We start from the raw sequence: 19,307 nt of genomic DNA, 5'->3' as shown, positions 1-19,307 counted from the left end.
GAGACACAAACTGGTGGCCAAGGGCAGGCTTGGGAGGGAGACTTCTCAGGACTCACCCTTTTGAATGTTTTGAATTTTTGAAACATTATGAATGTATTACCCAGTCAAAAACAAACATTTAAAAGAAAAAATAAAGGACCCATTCTCTAAGTCCTTGTCTCTGTAAATGAGGATTCCATCGTGTTGGCACTAATATTAATGGTGACACTTCCACGTCTTGTGCACTGAGGAGGTACTTCTGATACTTCCACCATGGAATACGTTCCATGACATGTTTGGTCTTTAGTGATGAAGAACTGTGGTGCTCTACACTGTCATCTAATTCCCCCAGTTTCTGCCAGTATTTTCCAGATGGTGCCCTGGAATTGGAATGGATTCTGGGGCTGTACAACAAGGGTGAAGACAAATGGTCCCCAGAAGAAATTGCCCTGTGGCCCAATAGGTACCAAGCCCTAACTTCAGTTGCTTAGGCCTTGCTGCTTGTCTGGCCACATTCTGCATTTTCTACCCCTCAGCAATGCCCATTCAGCCCACTGTTCACAACCCAAAAGTACATTTGAGGGTGATAGATCATTAGGATCATTGCGTTCTCTAAGGAGACCAACATGGCAAAAAAAAGCCACTTCCTTTTCCATAGTAAATGGAATTTCTACAATATAAAATAACTCTCTAAATTCTAAAGACAAATTGCATGAAAGGTGAAATTTTACTTAAGTTCTAAATTGTAAAGTAGTTATAGCTGAGCGATAAGATTTTGAGTAATTTTAATTTTCCTCTGGATATTCTCTGTTTTCCCAATAGAGAAAGTGTTAACATGTATCAGATTTGTTATCAAGAGAGAATATCACTTTTTGAAAATAAACTTCTCATTTTGTAAATGATGACATTTTTGGAGTATACAAAGTAGTTTCATATTTGTATCAGCTTGTAAATTATTTACTTCTTGTATAATGGAGTCTTACTGAAGACTCATAGAATCATTGAATTGAGGCTCTTAGAGTTAAAATGAGCTTCAAGAGATCATTGGCATAATGTCAAGTGGGAAAGTCAGGATATTGACTAACTGTAGCAGCAGTATATTTTATTTAAAATTCAGATGTCTGGAAATAAAGATTAGGAAATAACTTCAAAAATTCTTAGTGCTTCATTAGAGTGGGGTTATAGTAATCTCTTTTTCTTTTCTCTACTTTTCAAATTTTCTTAATGGTAAGAAGTTTTTCTTCATGTTGAGAGCTTTCTTAATGTTGAGAAGTTTTCTTATATTGAGACTGAGATATTCACATACAGTGACCCTTGAACAATGTGGGTGTTAGGGGCTCTGATCCCCGCTCACAGTCAAAAATCCACATATAACTTTTGACTCTCCCAAAACTTAACTACTAAAACCTACTGGTGACTGGAATCCTTACTGATAACATAGTCAATCAACACATATTTTGTGTGTTACATGTGTTATGTACTATGTTCTTACAGTAAAGTAGGCTACAGGAAAGAAAATGTTACTTTAAAAATCATAAGGAGGCCAGGCACAGTGGCTCACGCCTGTAATCCCAGTACTTTGGGAGGCCATGGCCAGAGGATCACATGAGGTCAGGAGTTCGAGACTAGCTTGGCCAACATGGCGAATCCCCGTCTCTACTAAAAATACAAAAATTAGCTGGGTGTGGTGGTACACATCTGTAATCCCAGCTACTTGGGAGCCTGAGGCATGAGAATTGCTTGAACCTGGAAGGTGGAGGTTGAAGTGAGCTGAGATCACCTGGGCGACAAAGTGAGAATCTGTCTCAAAAAATAATAATAATAAATCATAAGGTATAGAAAACATTACTATTCATTAAGTGGAATTGGATCATCATAAAGGTCTTCATCCTTATCGTCTTCATGTTGAATAGGCTGAGGAGAAGGAGGGGGTTGGTCTTGTTTTCATGGGTGGCAGAGGTGGAAGAATATCCATGTATAAGTGGACTTATGCAGTTCAAATCCATGTTATTCAAGGGTCAACTGTATCTATGTATGGACACATACACATACACATATAATTTTTTTTTTTTTTTTTTTTTTTTTTTGAGACGGAGTCTCGCTCTGTCGCCCAGGCTGAAGTGCAGCGGCACTATCTTGGCTCACTGCAAGCTCTGCCTCCCAGGTTCATGCCATTCTCCTGCCTCAGCCTCCCAAGTAGCTGGGACTACAGGCTCCCGCCACCACACCCGGCTAATTTTTTGTATTTTTAGTAGAGATGGGGTTTCACCGTGTTAGCCAGGATGGTCTCAATCTCCTGACCTTGTGATCCACCTGCCTTGGCCTCCCAAAGTGCTGGGATTACAGGCGTGAGCCACTGCACCCAGCCCATATACGTATTTTTTAAAGCAATGATCTCATTCTATACTTTCTTGAGGTATTACTATCCTGTGTGGATTTACAGTTAAAGTAAACCACCCTTTCAGCTTCTAGATATGCTTATCAAAATATGACATCACAGGGACTATACATGAAACTGCAATAAAAACTAATAAGGGGCCCTGCACTGAGGAATGGAAAGGCTGCTTTTGTAGTGGCACTCCCTTTCATGGATACTCCATTTACTCGCTACCTGGACAGAAATTAAAAGGGTTGCAAAATGCTGCTTTACTACCAGAGTTGAAAGCAAGGCTCAGTATTGGGAATGATAAGAGCCCAGCCAGTGTGTGATGTAGCCTCTCAGGTAGAACAAGGAGCTGTGATTTAAGAGAGCCTCTTCCTTTGTTTAACATAAGTGTATGTATGGGAGGATCCCCTGAGCCCCAGAGTTCCAGGCAGCAGTGAGCTATGATCTGGCCACTGCACTCCAGCTGGATGACAAAACCAGACCCTGTCTCTTTAAAAAAATAAAGAAAGAAAATTTAAAAATAATAAGTATATGTGGCATGACAATGAAACTCTTTTAAAGAAAAGCGGAATGAATTATTTAGGAGTTTTATATCTATCAAGTAGGGAAGTACAGGAAAGTAATATTTTACCTTTGTGAGTAATTATATATTTTATGTTATGTCAATACATTTACAGGAAGGGCTGGGCACAGTGGCTTATGCCTGTAATCTCAGCACTTTGGGAGGCCGAGGTAGATGGATCACCTGAGGTCAGGGGTTCAAGACCAGCCTGGCCAACATGGTGAACCCTGTCTCTACTAAAAATACTAAAAAAATTAGCTGGGCATGGTGGTGTATGCCTGTAATCCCAGCTACTCTGGAGACTGAAGCAGGAGAATCACTTGAAACCGGGAGGCAGAGGCTGCAGTGAACCAAGATTGCACCAATGTACGCCAGCCTAGGCAAAAGAGCAAGACTCTGTCTCAAAAAAAATTAAAAATAAAAAATAAAAAGTTTATAGGAAGATGAATAATTTTTTAAAATTAAATTATAAAGGAACCACCTTTATCGAAATCATTATCTGAATTCCATAACTTAAAATAGCTTTTCCCCCATTCCCTCCCTCTCAACAGTATGAAAATGAGAAAAAAAAAAAAATGTATTGCAGTTTTAAAAGAAAGAAGAAAATATGTATGACTTCAGATTGGAGTCTCAGGAAAGTTCCAAAAAGAGGGTGGACAAAAAGCTTCAGTATCCTTAGGGCACAGTAAATCTATTTATTGCTCCACCAACTTGAAGCCTAAAGCCAAAACTGTCATGCTGTCACATAGACAAACTTCTCAAGAGGTAAAGCCGAATTTCTCCTACTTTAAAATGAATGCAAATTACTGAGAAATAACAAACTGAAGAGTATTTTGTAATTTCAGTACCTCTAACCACAGCGTTTTAGAACTGAATTTGAAGATAAGGTGCCTAATTTAAACAGGATATAAGTATCATTTTCAGATTGGATAGAGCAGGAAAATATATGGCTTTTTTTTTCCTTCTGGTTGTTACTTTTTACCGAATCTGGGCAGTCTATCTAAAGAGGGGTCATAGTTGTGACCTCTGGCTTTGTCAGCACATTATTACATGCACGGTATTAATTGGTCACCTTCTTTTCCTAGTCAGCCCTTGAAGCTGTGTTGATGGCCTGTGGCCTTCCAATACAATCCAGACTGTGGAACTCACTGTGTCCTGGGATCCATGGCCAAATGGTGTGTGCAGGGAAAAAAAATCTTACACTCTCCTCAGTCATTTTTGAAAATTAAATGCAAAAAAAAAAAAAAAGAAAATTAAATGCAGAATACTTTCCAGGATAATACTGGACTTTCAAAGATTATCTTTTCTGGCGGGGTGCAGTGGCTCATGCCTATAATCCCAGCACTTTGGGAGGCCAAGGCAGGAGGATCACTTGAGGCCAGGAGTTCAAGACCAGCCTGGCCAACATGGCACAACGCTGTCTCTACAAAAAATACAAAAATTAGCCGTGCGTGGTGGCGGATGTCTGTAATCCCAGCTACTTGGGAGACTGAGGCAGGAGGATCACTTGAATCCAGGAGGCAGGGATTGCAGTGAGCCGAGATCACGCCACTACACTCCAGACTATGTGAGAGTGAGAGGGTGTCCCCCCAACCTCCCAAAAAAGAAGATTATCTCTCCTGACCCATTGACTACTCCCTTTGTTATCCAACCCCAAAATTTCATTTACCTTCTTCATCCTGCAGACATTACTAATGGGGAGAGAAAATATCAGGTTTCCTTATCCTTGCCCCTTGAATTCAAGATTAGATGAACATCTGAAGATTAGGACACTGTGGAATGTTTGGTACGCAAAGCCCAGCAGATTTGGCAAGAGCTAAATAATTGCTAAGTTAGATGAGTTTTTAACTAATTTTTAGAAAAGCTGAACCTAAGAAAGATAGCTTTGGTAGCTCATGGTGGAGGGTCCTGGAGGGACAATGCACTGTGTTGTCAGGGCTCCTTGGTTCCTGCTCCCTTTCTGGAGTGTGGACAATGCTGGCATGCCCTGCTCAGAGGGAGATATTGCTGCTAGTTTGGGATATCACTGGATGGGCTCTTCGAGTCATTGTGAAAAGTTTGAGAATAGACTGTAACAATCAAAGTGTGACCTGAGAAGATGGAACAGGATTTTTCTCTGGTCAAAACTGATCAAAACTTGAATGGATAATGAAATTGTGGTATATATACACAACAGAACACTACTCAGCCACAAGAAAGAATGAAATTCTGTCATTTACACCAGCATGGATGAGCCTGGAGGATATTATGTTACGTAAAATAAGGCAGGCACAGAAAGATAAACACCACACGTTCTCACTTACATGTAGAAGCTAAAAAGTTGATCTCATTGAAGTAGAGAGTAGACAAGTGGATATTAGAGGATAAACAGGGTGAGGGAAAGGAGATAGGCTGCAGTTGGTTAACAGATACAGTTAGATGGGTGAAATAGGTTCTAGTGTTCCATAGCACTGTAGGGGGACTATAGTTAATAATTTATTGCATATGTTCACAAAGCATATGTATATTCAAAAAGAGAGAATTTTGAATGTTCCTGACACAAAGAAATGATAAATGCATAGGATGATTGATTTGCTAGTTTGATCATTACACTTTTTATGCCATCAAAATATCACTCTCTACCTCATAAATATGAACAATTATTATATGTCAAATAAAAATAATAAAACAATAAACATTTTAAATAAAATTTGATTAAAATGGATAGAGGTAGAAATTCAAATGATCACCTTTTCTATTTCATGCTACCCAGAGAACACCAGAAAATTACCCCTTCGAATGGAAGTACAGATGAGGACGTATTTTGATCTCATACTCAAATGTAGGTTAGGAAGACAGAGTCTGGAGCATAGCACTTCCACTTACCAGCTCTCTCTCTCTCTCTGCCTTGGGCAAATGAGGTAGCATCCCTGTGCCTTGGTTTCCACATCTATACAAAGATGATATAGGAGTGCTTGGCTCATAGGATTGTTTTTGGGATTAAATGAGGAAATACATGCATAGCACTTGGACTTGTAAGCTCTGATATATATTGTATTAGGATTGTTATTATTGTCTGTATATTAGTCCATTCTCACGCTGCTATAAGGACATACCTGAGACTGGGTAATTTATAAAGGAAAGAGATTTAATTGACTCACAGTTCCATGTGGCTGGGGAGGCCTCAGGAAACTTGCAATCATGGCAGAAGGCACCTCTTCACAGGGCAGCAGGAGAGAGAATGAGTGTCAAGTGCAGGGAGAAGCCCCATCGGGTCTCGTGAGAACTTACCGTCACGAGAACAGCATGGGGGAAACCACTCGCCTGATTCAATTACCTCCCACCAGATCCCTCCCACAAAATGTGAAGATTATGAGATTACAATTCAAGATGAGGTTTGGGTGGGAACACAGCCAAACCACATCAATTTGCCTTTCACATTGTATATAAAATATTTGATTTAAGAGGTTTTCAGTTACTCTTTGAAATATTTTTATAGGTCTTCCATATTTTGCTTCAAGTTTTGGTTGACTCTTCCTAGAAAGCATTTTGGAATGTCCTATCAGGTGGGTTATTGTATATTAGTATACATTTACTTGTAATTAAGTTTAGGGGCTTCTGATTGGACTCGTCAGTTATATAGAGTTATTTGTAGAGCTAACAAATAACTTCCTAGATGCCCCTGTATATATGTGTTCAGTGACTTATGCATTCAACAGATAGTTACTGAGCACATCCTTAGTGAGCCAGATTGTGTTCTGGACCCTGAGAGTTTGGGACCTGTCTCATAAGGTCCTCAGGTGGTTATGTTCTAGTAGAGAGGCAAACTATTACCAAGTCAACAATAAATACACATGAGCATTTCAGATAGTGCTAAGGACTTTGAAGAAAAGGTAATAGGACAGGGGTGGGTATAGATCTGATGGCCAAGAAAGGGGTCTGAATCTGTCCGGGTTCTCCAGAGAAACAAAACCAATAAGATATATGTATATAGATGTATGAAAGGGGATTTATTAGTGCAATTGGTTCACATGATAATGGACACTGAGAAATCCCACAACAGGTTGTTGACAACCTGGAGACCCTGGGATGCTGGTAGCCTGGCTCAGTCCAAGGCCAGAGGCCTGAGAGCTCGAGGCAGTGGGGAGTACTGGTGTGAGTTCTGGAATACAAAGGGTGGGGAGCCTGGAGTTGTGGTTCAAGGACAAGAGAGGAAGAGTGTGTATCCCAGCTCCAGCAGATGGATTGACATAGTCTCCTTTTCTCTGTTTTTGTCCTCTCTGGCTCTCTCTCTAGGAAGATCTTCCCTACCTAGTGCACTCAGACTCACAAGCCAGTCCCTGAAAACACCCTCACAGACTGTATTAGGCCATTCTTGACTGCTATAAAGAAATACCTGAGTCTGAGTAATTTATAAGAAAACAGGTTTAATTGGCTCACAGTTCTGCAGGCTGTACAGGAAGCATAGCAGCATCTGCTCCTGGGGAGGCCTCAGGAAGTCTCCAATCATGGCAGAAAGCAAAGGGGGAGCAGGCACATCACATGGCAAGAATGGGAGCAAGAGTGGAGGAGGAGTGCCCCACACTTTTAAACCAGACGTCGTGAGAAGTCACTCACTATCACAAAGACAGTACCAAGCCATAGGGATCCACCCCCATGACCCAAACACCTCCCGGCCCCACCTCCAGCATTGGGGATTATATTTCAACATGAGATTTGGCAGGGACAAATATCCAAACTATATCATTCTGCCCCTGGCCCCTCCCAAATCTCGTGTCCTTCTCACATTTCAAAATGCCTTTCCAACAGTCCCCCAAAGTCTTAATTCATTTCAGCATTACTTCAAAAGTTCAAAATCTCATCTGAAAAAAGGCAAATTGTTTCCAGCTATGATCTGTAAAATAAAAAGCAAGTTAGTTATTTCCAAGATACAGTGGGGATCTACATTGGGTAAGCATTCCCATTCCCAAAGGGAGAAATCAGCCGAAAGAAGGTGGTTACAGGCCCCATGCAAGTTCAAAACCCAGGAGGGCAGTCATTAAATCATAAAGCTCCAAAATAATCGCCTCTGACTGCATGTCCCATGTCCTGGGCACTCTGGTGTAAGTGGGCATCTCTACCCCTGTGGATTTGCAAAGTGTAGCCCCCAGGCTGCTCTCACAGGCTGGCGTTGAATGTCTGTGGCCTTTCCAGGCACATGATGCAAGCCACCAGTGGATCTACCATTCTGGGATCTGGAGGACAGTGGCTTCCTTTTCACAGTTCCACTAGGCAGTGCCCTAGAGGAGACCCTGTGTGGAATCCCCAACCCCTCATTTCCCTTCCACACTGCCCTAGTAGAGGTTCTCTGTGGGGGCTATGCCCTTGCAGCAGGCTTCTGCCTGGACACCCAGGCTTTTCCATGTATCCCCTGAAATCGAGGTGAAGTCTCCGAAGCTTCCATCACTTTTGCATTCTGTGCATCTGCAGGCTTAATATCATGTGGAAGTTGTCGAGGCTTTCAGCTCGCACCCTCTGAAGCAGAAGCCTGAGCTGTATCTGGGGCCCTTTGAGCCAAGGCTGGAGCCAAAATGGCTGGGATGCAGGGAACGGTGTCCTGAGCCTACACGAGGCAACAGGGCCCTTGACCCGGCCCTCGAAAGAGTGGCTGAAAGAGTGGTGTTTCCTCTGTGTGTCAAATGCAGGCATGGCAGTCCTCACATCTGCCCAAGGTTATGGTCAGGGATAGATTAAGAACTGAACTCAAAGTGGACACATTCTTGCTTTAGTCATAAATTGTCTACCAGTTTTGTAAAGCTTGGTGTATCTTATTTTTCTTTTGACTTTTGGAAAGTCAAACACACAGAAGTAATATAAGTCCCTTGTGTCCAACTAGCAGCTCCTCAGTTATCAATTCACGGCCCATCTCATTTCACCTTCTGTTATTTTTTAGTTTTTCATTTTGTAATGCTTGTATTCAACACAGCAACATTTATTAAGTACTACCATGTGCCAGAGATTGTGTTCAATGAGTACGTACAAATGGATAAGAACATTTCCTTCCTCGGCTTCTCATGATCCAATGGCAAAGGCACATGTATCCAAAGATTATATAATGTGAGCAATAACTGGTGTAAGCCAAAGATTATGGGAACACAGGAAAGAGAGTGATTAGTGCTTCCCTGAGCAGTGGAGAAAAGGGAGTTGGAGAACTCACAGAGTGAGACTGCATAAAGCACAGATGGGAGGAGAGATAAAGGTAGAAGAAAGAGTAGGCCAGGCATGGTGGCTCAAACCTGTAATCCCAGCACTCTGGGAGGACGAGGACAGATTGCTTGAGTGTAGGAGTTCGAGACCAGCCTGGGCAACATAGCAAAACCCCATTTCTACTAAAAATACAAATATTAGCTGGGCATGGTGGTGCATGCCTATAGTTTCAGCTACTTAAGAGGCTGAGGAGGGAGAATCACCTGAGCCTAGGAGGTTGAAGCTGCAGTGAGCTGAGATCGCACCATTGTACTCCAGCCTGGGCAACAGGAGTGGAACCCTGTTCCCACCCCAGGGCTCCCCCAACCACCCCTCAGAAAAAAAGGTAGAGGAAAGAGCATTAGCGCAAAAGCCTTTTTGGGGCAAGTGATTGGAATGGAGAATATTTGGAAGCAGTGATAGAGATATAGCTAGAACCATGAGTTGGGCCATTTTCTCCAGGAAATTTAAATTTTATTTTGTTGGTTTTCTTATTTTAATTTTTTTAAGGGACAGGGTCTTTCTACATGCCCAGGCTTGTCTTGAACTCCTGGACTCAAGGCTATCCTCCCAACTCAGCCTCCCAAGCAGGTGGGATCACAGGTGTATGCCACCATTCCCAGCTTAAATTTTATTTTGTAGGGAATGGGGAACAATACATCCTTTTGAGAAAGAACAGGGCTGGGCACAGTGGCTCATACCTGTAATCACAGCACTTTGGAAGGCAAAGCTGAGCAAATCACTTGAGACCAGGAGTTCAAGACCAGCCTAGGTAACATAGTGAGACCCCCGTCTCTAATTAAAAATAAAAAAAGATTTTTAAAACCCCAAGAACTGGAATGATGGGACCAGTATTTTTAAGGATAGTGCTAGTATCAGTGAGGAGCATAGATTTGATGGAGAGAGCCTGGGACAGGGAAATCAATTAGGAGACTGGCTGACCAGAGCAGATGAGCATTCGATTATGGAAGACAGGGTGAAATGCTAGGCAGAGTTGCATAAACGTGGAATCGCAGAAGTAGGCTGAAGAGCTTGATCACTTAAGGCTTTATGGAGAAGATAACTTTTGACCTTGATCTTGAAAATGAAAATATAGATAGGAAATGAAGGGAAGGAATTGCAGTATTAGTGAACAACATGTTCAAAAGCACCGGGCTACAAAAATGCCAGGAATGTTTAGGAACTCAAAAGGAGGGAAAGGAAGCCAGCTGGCTGGCTAACAAGCATACCATGAAAGTAGTGCCAGCAAAAGATGGCACTTTAATGATTCCAAGACAGGCAGTTGAGGCAGGACTTGGTGACTAATAGGAAATGCTGGATGAGGGAGAGAAATGAATTGCTAATCTGAGGTTTCTAGACAAAAAATATTTTTCATGGTAGAACATTAAATAAGACAAAGTACAAAGGTAGGTTAACAAGGAAAGCTTTGTATAGTTGTGGACAAGCTTAGTATGTACCTGTGGAACATCTAGGGGGAAGCATTCTGTGGGCTTTCAGAAATTCAAGTGTAGAAAGTAAATTTGGAGTCGTCAGCAGGAGATGATGAAAGGCTGAAGCTAATGAAAAAGTGCCTATTTGTTGTTCTGCTTTTATAATACAGACCAGGTGTACCAAAATCCCTTTGTGAAACATCTCCCTCTGCTTGATAAAGGTTAGAGTGTGATGCTCAAGAACAGTGATGTTTTCTGTCTTAGTTGCTGTGGAACCTGAATACTGTAACCAGCATCTTTTATATAAGGGTTGTCTCTGCTTTCCTCAATAATATTTATAACAGTATTTTGTTACGACAGCAATCTATAAACAGTAATTCAGTTGGGGGATATCTAGGGTAGCTTTTCATTGTAAACATGACCACGCCTTCCTCAGCTTACTGCATGCAGAATGTGCTCCTAGGCCACAGACTCATAGTTTCTGTTTCTTACTCCAGGTTTCATCGTCCATAACGAAGTGCGAGACTATTTGGAAACAGAGACTGATCATCTTTGGGGGAAGCCCTGCTTCCTGAAAACCTGGTATTGCACTGGGATTTGAATGTGTGTGTTTCCGTTTAACTTGTGGTGAAGGGAGTGCGTGACTCAGCTTGGTTGGGAAGTGCTCCTCACCTGTGCGGTCCAGATGGCTCCAACAAGCAAAGGGAAGGATGCAGTGACTCTTGCTGCCCAGAATGCACAGCGATGGTAAGAGACACCGTGGATATTCTTCATCAGAAGCTTTAATCAAAGAAGATGAGCAGAAGACAATCGCTGGCTCCCTGTTACCAGAAAGCCAAATTTTGTGATGCGGGTAAAAGAAAAATATAGATAAAATTGTTGGGCACTGAAAAGGGGTAGAAGTTGAAAATCAGAAAGAAAGAGAAATATTTCATTATGTTAATGAAGAAAAGAGAAAATTGAAGCATAAATGTATTTTTGAAGTAGTTATTGGGTAGCTGAGAACTTAGTAAGGGATTTAGGAATCTAACCTCCCGATATTGATTCCTCAAAGACTTGATCTGAGAATATTCTTGTTTCACCATTATGTTGGTACAGTATAGTACCATAATTTTATGTTGTGCCAGTGAATCCAGTTGCCAGAAATAAGTCTGAATGTTTTCATGCATCTTTTTCTTAAATGCAAGAGCTTCTACTGACTTTTAACAAGCATGCTTACCCAAATTTTGTTGCATGCTTTTAAGTAGCATTAGCTATACACACTTGACATTTTTAAATATTCCTTTCCTAGTGTACCAACCTTCACAGGAAAAGAGGACTGAGAATAAAGTCAGATGTCATGTGACCCTAGAAAACTGTAGCAAGCTTCAGAAATAAGTCTTTCGATCTTTCCCTATCTTAATTAGATCCAAAGTCAAAGCAACCATACTTCACCTAAAGAAGACAGCATTGACAATCATGATACGTGTTATAAAAACTTGACTCCAAAGTTAAAATTTAAGCAAGATACAAATGTGCTGCCTGCAGTTAGTCCTGCATGGGAATAAGGACTAGTTATTTTTTAGTGCTGCATTTTTTAAAAGTTAGATTGCTGCTATTAAAAAAAAAAAAAAGAAAGAAAGAAAAGGACATAGATAAAAAAAAAAAACCCAAAGGCTTAACAGAACATGGAAAGTTTCCACTACATTGTGTGTGAGGAAATCCTCATCTTGTATTTTAAGAATCTGCAGATTGCATCCATAAATACAATACAGTATTTACTGTCAATGCAAAAGAATCAGTGAGATTAAAGTAGTGGAAGCTTTCCCTATGAGCCTACAGTCTGTATTGTTTACATTAAGAAATGCTCTATTGTTGTGTTCCTATTTTTCATGGAGTCACAGGCACAGTATGACTTCTGCTCCCGAATACATATGACCATATGTAAATACCACCTTGCATTTAATTGTTCTTCACAGTTGTTTTGTGCCCCTTTAATTAAAAACACATGAAATGAATAACAAACCAAGACCCAAATAGAGTTTGTTTTATTCTCAGAGTTTGGACTACAATTTTCTGAGATGTTTCTGGTTCAAGACTGTAATTTTCTATTTCAACCCAAAAATAAGCATTTAACCTGGTGAATAAATGTAGATCCTGCCATTCATTGGTATTTTGAAGAACCACTGGAAATCGGATCGTTTTATTTAAAAATAAAAAATGATAATGCCAGTTGGCCTATTATTAAAAGCCAGGACTGTGTTAGCACTAGAAAAAGTAACCAGCATTACTGCACCTCTTGTTAGACTCTGTGCATTAATAAAATACACATAGAGTCTGTTGTCATTTCACTAATAGGATAAGACAAATTTTTTGCTTTGAAAAAATTTTTCTGCATGCCCAGGTGTCTGTCTGTGACTGAGGTTTTGTCTGTTTTATAGTGTTTCAATCCAGCCATATCAAATAACTTGTGATTTTTTCCCCCAAAGTCATGCTTTTCCTTAATTATATTTTTATTTTATTATTTTAGTGTCTTGGGAAAAATACCAAGAGATATAATGTTTCTTTTAATTGTCTATGCTTAATCATCTTTAAACATTTTAAATTTCTAACCACAAGACCTCTCTATAATGGTAAACATGAGACATCACCATCTTATCACTCAAAGTACGTGTTACTGAAAGTTTCTAATTGGTTGATAAAAGGAACAATTTCTTCCCACTTTTGATGCCTATGATGCAATTTTTTATTGCCTACAATGAGATACACTCAGTACAAAAAATGAAAATCTGATATTTCAAAATTGTTTTTCTTGTATAATAGGTCAGATTTATTAACTACTCATGCTTTTTCTTTATACTAATCTATACATTTAGAAAAAATTTTTTAAGTTAGATAAAAGTTTAAAAGTAAAGCCAGTGCTAGTCTACTATTTAGGTAATTGGAATCACCAATTATTTTATTAGACTGATGGCTTGAGTAAAAAGCTGTGGAAAGAATTAAAGGATTATAAGCTAAGTTGTATTTTGCAGAATATCGTTCTCTTTTAGTAGAGCAGAGATAAGCCATATCCCCACTGGCCGCCCAGCCAGAAGTCTCCTACCTGGGGGCCCTAAAGGGATGTAGAGGTCTGGCCCACACTCCATGCATAGGCACCTCTGCCCACCACCAGTGTTTCAGCAATCCAACCAGTAAGCATATGCCATATAGGAAAAATAAAAGTGTGTGTGAATTGGATTTCTTTTGTTGTAACACAATTCCAGGTTTTTGGCTATTTAAAGTTTGACATTAGGCTGACATTGAGGAAGTAAGTGGGTTTTCCTGAGTTCCCAAGATATGATTAAGGAAGAAAACAAACCCATCTCCAGGAATATCCCAGTCCAGAAAGAACTAGACAGATGTAAAAACCAAAGTGACCATTTTAGTTTTTTTTAAATGAAGAACAAAACATTAATATTAAGGTATTAAGGAGATGCTCAGCATGCTTGATCAGCATCTTCACAGTCATTACCAATCAGTCTGACAAAATAGTTCTCTGGTAGTCAGCATTCATTCAAGGCAGCTTGCCTGATAATTTCCTGTGTATGTGAAACGTCTTGCACTTTTACATGTTAGCTATAACTCCTTAAATTACTTAACTGAAATCTGTAATAGAGAATCATTTTGGCATCTGAACAGCTATTTTACATGGAGGAAAAAGCAAACACATCTGTCTCTCTGCTTTACCCAGAAAAACTAACTTTCTGGTTTCATCTTCATATTGTTTAGTAGCATAATAAGAGTAGTCCTTTATCTTTCTCTAATGTTAGTAAATATATTCTGTTAGTAGGAAGTTCTGAAATTGAAGGGAAAATATATTTAAGGAAATAAAAGAATTGAATACACCTTTCAAAAATCGCCAAATACTGAAAATAAGAGATGAGTGCTTAAAACCTGAGTCAAAAAAGGTCCAGTTTTACAGCCTGCAATTAATTCAAGGCTGCATTGGCATTAAAAAAAATTAAATAAATATATATGCATATTATATATTTAGTAGCTTACACTTAAAAGAGGAAAAGATTGCATTAACACTGCATGTTCTGATATGTACCACATTAACACCTAACAGGCATTTTATTTATACTTCATAGAACCAGGCAGATACAACTCTGAAAAATCATACTCTATTCACAATGGAAAAGGATAGTCTTGTCTACCACAGAGTAGTATGTCCATACTTAATAATGAAAACTTTCTTCCTTTCCTGCTCAAAAATTTATTCAGTCCGTTATTATTTTTAAGTGCCCCTTGCTGCAAATTTCAAATGGAGCAAGAAATCTTCCTCAGAGTAGGTGGTTTAGAATTAAATTAGTACAATATATATGAATTCATGTCATTTACCCCTGAGTATGGTAGAACTGTTAAAGCATTCTTAAATTCCAATTATATGAAGCCTATCATTACTAGGAAAAGTATATTCTTTGGGATAAGAATTAATTTCTTCACACCATTAGAGTATGTTGTGAGTAGTAAGGAACTACTTAGATGCAATTTATTTACAGAATTGTCCTTTGGCCTCTTGAAATGACTAGATCTTTCACTACTGAGTAGATAGTTTCTACTTACTGGCAAGATAGATTACATTGCTTTACTGGACAAAGCAGAATGAACTTACATACCTAAAATATGTCCTATATTGGCCAGGGGTGGTGGCTCACACCTGTAATCCCAGCACTTTGGGAGGCCAAGGCAGGTGGATTGCTTGAGGTCAGGAGTTCAAGACCAGCCTGACCAACATGGTGAAACCCCGTCTCTACTAAAAATACTGAAAAAAAGAAAAAAAGTATCCAGGCATGGTGGCTTGTGCCTGTAGTCCCAGCTACTCGGGAGGCTGAGGCAGGGGAATCGCTTAAACCCGGGAGGCGGAGGTTGCAGTGAGCCAAGATCATGCCTCTTCACTCCAGCCTTGGCAAGAGAGCAAGACTGAGTCTCAAAATAATAATAATAATAATAATGAATAAAATAAAATATGTCCTTGAGGGAAAAGCAATGACAGAGTAATCACCAAATTAATAGGAACATCTTTCTAGAGAAAGTACATCCCCAGTTAGTTTAAACCCAGGTTTCAAAGAAGCAGCATTGGGCTCTACTGTAAAGGCAGGCAGCAACCAAGAGGTGGTGGGGAGAGAGATAGAGTACTCTCAGATAACTCCCATTTTCACTTCCAATTTCCTTTTCGTAATCATTAAGCTTAAGCTATGTATGGAAATGCAAAGCATCATTAGCATTTCTAGAAAGCAGCTGGAACCTTACCCACCAATGCTTTTTTGCAGACAAGTGTCATCCCAAATTTAAAAATCCTATTGTACATGTTGTGAAATTTCTGGAAAGAAATAGAGGATCCTGTGGCAGCTATTCCCACCTAAAGCCAACCCTATAAGGATGGGTCATTTTTTAGCCATGCTAGGATTTACTGCACACACACAAAAAATGTCATTTAGCTTGTCGCATTGCTAGCACAGCTGCACATATGAGCAAAGCACTGTTGATCCATGTTTCTCAGTGGGGGTGCTCTTGGCATTTGGAGCTGGGCAGGTCTTTGTTGTACAGAAGCGTCCCATGCATTGCCAGATGTTTAATATCCTAGGCCCCTGCTGACTAAATGTCAGTAGCATTCTCAGTCATTGTAAACACCAAGAATAAAAAGCCTTCCCCCAGGTTCAAATACCCTCTCTGGGAAGTTGGTATCACCTCCCCTGAATGCCACTGTCTGCTGCAATTTGAGGACACACAGAGAAAAAGTGCCTATCCCCAAACGTTGTCTCTGCTGCCTTGTATTTCTTTGGGCCCTGAATGGTTTTTCTCCCTTCATTTTTCAAGCCTTTGTCTCAGTGCAGCTTTAATTTGCAAGTTCTTCAGGTAGGAGGTTACTGGGCAGCCTTGGCCATTCAGTGGGCATCGGGACTTGGCCTAGTCCCTATATATACTTAAAGGAGAGATCACACATGAAGAAGGCTTTTTTTTTTTTGCCTTACAACTTTTCTTTAGAACCACATTTTTGGTCATAATCCTTCTTACTGTCATGAGGATTGTTGTATGGGTTAAACACAAACACAGACTAACAGTGCACTTGAACAAACCTGGTGGTCTTTGGAAATAAGTCACCATTAGATTTCACCTGGTTATGCTGCATCCCATAAGTTCCAAATGAATCGCCTGTTTATCCCATTAACAAAGCATTTAATTCACACGCAAATGCTTGAATTTCCCCTGTATAAATGTAGTCATGCGGTTCACCTTTTCTAATAAGATTTGTGAATGCTGCATTATGATGAAAATGTGGATTAACTGTGGATTGCATGCCTATTGTTCATACTTCAGTGATGGTCACACACAAAACAAGATGAGTTTTACTTAGGTGAAACATTACTAAACTGTTCTAACAATACAGAAACATATTCTCTTTGTCACTTTGTATCACCAAAACTGAATGGTAAATATGTTATTTGGATGAATTGTGGCTAGCAAAATGGAATTAACAGCCACTATAATTTTTTAAAACATTAAAATTTCTAAATTTTTTTTGAGGCCAAGTAACGCAGAGTCAATAAAGGTGGTTATATTGTAAGCTTTTAGATGGTGCTTAAGAATTCTTATCTTTTTAAATAGCAGTATTTTTTTTTAAGATAAATTGAAAGGAGCAAATAAGGCAGAATGCCACTCTACCCTCAGGTCAATTTTATGGTATATGAAAATGCCAATATATTTGTGCCACTTGCCAACTCGGGGGAGGGGAGGCTTTTCCCTTACTGGTTACTTTTGTTATAGTTTGACTATGTCATTACATTGTTTAGAGAGCCTCCACAACCAGAAGCTGCCACTGCAGTGCTAACTCGCCTTCAGAAAGAATCAGAATGATTCAAGGGTCAAACCACTTTCATCCCTTAAAATATAGGGACTAATATTTCTTTTTCTTGTTTTTTAAACATTTCTTCTGTGGCTTAGAAATGTGCCAGTGTGTTCAAAACATTTATACCAATTTCACCAGATTTAGTACCTACTAAACATTCAAACGAGTTTCTTTCTTTTTTTCTTTTTTTTTTCTGTGTAACAGTGATTTTTAAATAATGGACTATCTGCATTCTTTTGTTATTTCACACTTCAGTTAAAATGATAACAATGGTAAACTGTGATCATTATCAGACTGACTGAATGCTTTCTGATTTCCAGTGAGTGATCTAGTTCTACGTATTACACAAGTGTAATATCTGTGAGTGTAAATAACTGGAACTGTACACTGATCAACATGACAGTTTCTCTTTTGTTGTTGTTCTTATCTGTACTGTATTATAGTATGTGGGTATAAATATCTACAAGTATACACACATATGTACTTGTATTCCACTATTGTAACCTGAAAGAAAGACTATGTATTCCCTTTTTTAATTCCGTACTGGTGTTTGTGTTATTTAAAAAGCAAAATTCTGCCCTATTTAGTTGTATAATATTAGAGGATACTTTGCTGTGCACAATTCCAAGTGCCTTAGAACATTGTTTAGCTTTCCTGAGTATATGTAAATGCATATATGTATAAAATTGGGAAAAGTTACCTCAATAAAATCATTGGGAAATCCCCAGTTTTAGTTTGTTCCAGTTTCTATTATATTCGGATAGTGCTCAGCCTTTTTAAATGGAAAAAGAAAAAAGGGTAAGACAGCTTCACTGATTGCCTGTTATTTCAGCTTCACCTAAGTTTTTAACACCTCTTTGTATGTAAGGCCTTGAGACATGGACTTTTTATTTAAAATGTCTGTCTACAGAATTACTGCTCTTAAAAGAAACTTACAGTATTTTTTTAACTTCTATCTTTTTATATTTGAGGTATTTGATATTGATGTTTTTATTGCCATTGTTATATGTAAACATAAACGATAGTCCATTTAGGGTTTATAACATGGAAAATAAACAGACTTCCTCATTATGCTTACTTTTTAATGTATTACAAGCAAAGAGTGCGGTTGGGAGCATATTTTGACCATGGAAAGAATTGGAATATACTTTTTGTGATTTTCTGCATCAGTTACAAATAGTAACTTTACCTACCTGCTCTCCAGAACAAGGTCAAAGATGTAACGGGAAACTTGAAAGCAACATGCTTGCCAGTATCCTAGACAGAAGACTGGAGGATTGGAACCAAAAAATTAAAAAGTAGGTTTGAAAAATTTGTCCCAAGTGTGCTATTGAAAATGAGAGGTACATCTTTCAGGTAGGCATAGTAGTTGTTGCAATTCTATTTCTTTCTCAGCCAAAACCAAGTTCTACATAGAAACATTACTGTCTAAAACCCAATGGAACTAAGAAATGGGCAATTTTTCATTTTACACAATGCTATGGTGACCTCTGATTTATTGTGATTTAACTATTCGATAAAAAATAAAAATTAAAAAATTGAAACATAAATTTTAAAAGGTCAGGTGCAGTGGCTCATGCCTGTAATTCCAGCACTTTGGGAGGCCAAGGCAGGAAGACTGCTTGAGCCCAAGAGTTTGAGACAAGCCTGAGCAACACAGGGAAACCCCATCTCTATAAAAAATAAAAATAGAAAAACAAATGAACTAGTCATGAGCCTCAATTCAAACTTCTGCATGGAGTTGCTGCTAGAGCACTGCTGCCCGCAGACACCCAAGTCCTCACTTAGTTTGTGAGTTTTAAACTCTCCTCTTTAAAGGGTGGTCGCTAATAGTGGAACATGTAAAATCTAGAGAAAGGCTAAGAACCTAAAGTTAGT

General features: G+C 39.2%; 1 protein-coding gene across 5 annotated transcripts in view; it reads left to right on the top strand.

Annotated features, from left to right (window-relative positions):
* The window catches only part of PHACTR2 (phosphatase and actin regulator 2), a 294,737-nt gene extending 276,581 nt beyond the window's left edge, over positions 1–18,156 (top strand). For all 5 annotated transcript variants that reach the window (XM_030928874.1, XM_030928875.1, XM_030928872.1 and 2 more), the window contains one exon: positions 11,059–18,156. In XM_030928874.1, coding sequence (XP_030784734.1) covers positions 11,059–11,074 — 16 coding nt within the window. In that variant the 3' untranslated portion in view covers positions 11,075–18,156. The remainder of the gene's footprint in view (positions 1–11,058) is intronic.
* Positions 18,157–19,307: the final 1,151 nt, after the last annotated feature.

The sequence above is a fragment of the Rhinopithecus roxellana genome, chromosome 4 (assembly GCF_007565055.1).
Source record: "Rhinopithecus roxellana isolate Shanxi Qingling chromosome 4, ASM756505v1, whole genome shotgun sequence".
Taxonomy (NCBI): domain Eukaryota; kingdom Metazoa; phylum Chordata; class Mammalia; order Primates; family Cercopithecidae; genus Rhinopithecus; species Rhinopithecus roxellana.
This window is presented reverse-complemented; position numbering and strand designations above follow the sequence as displayed.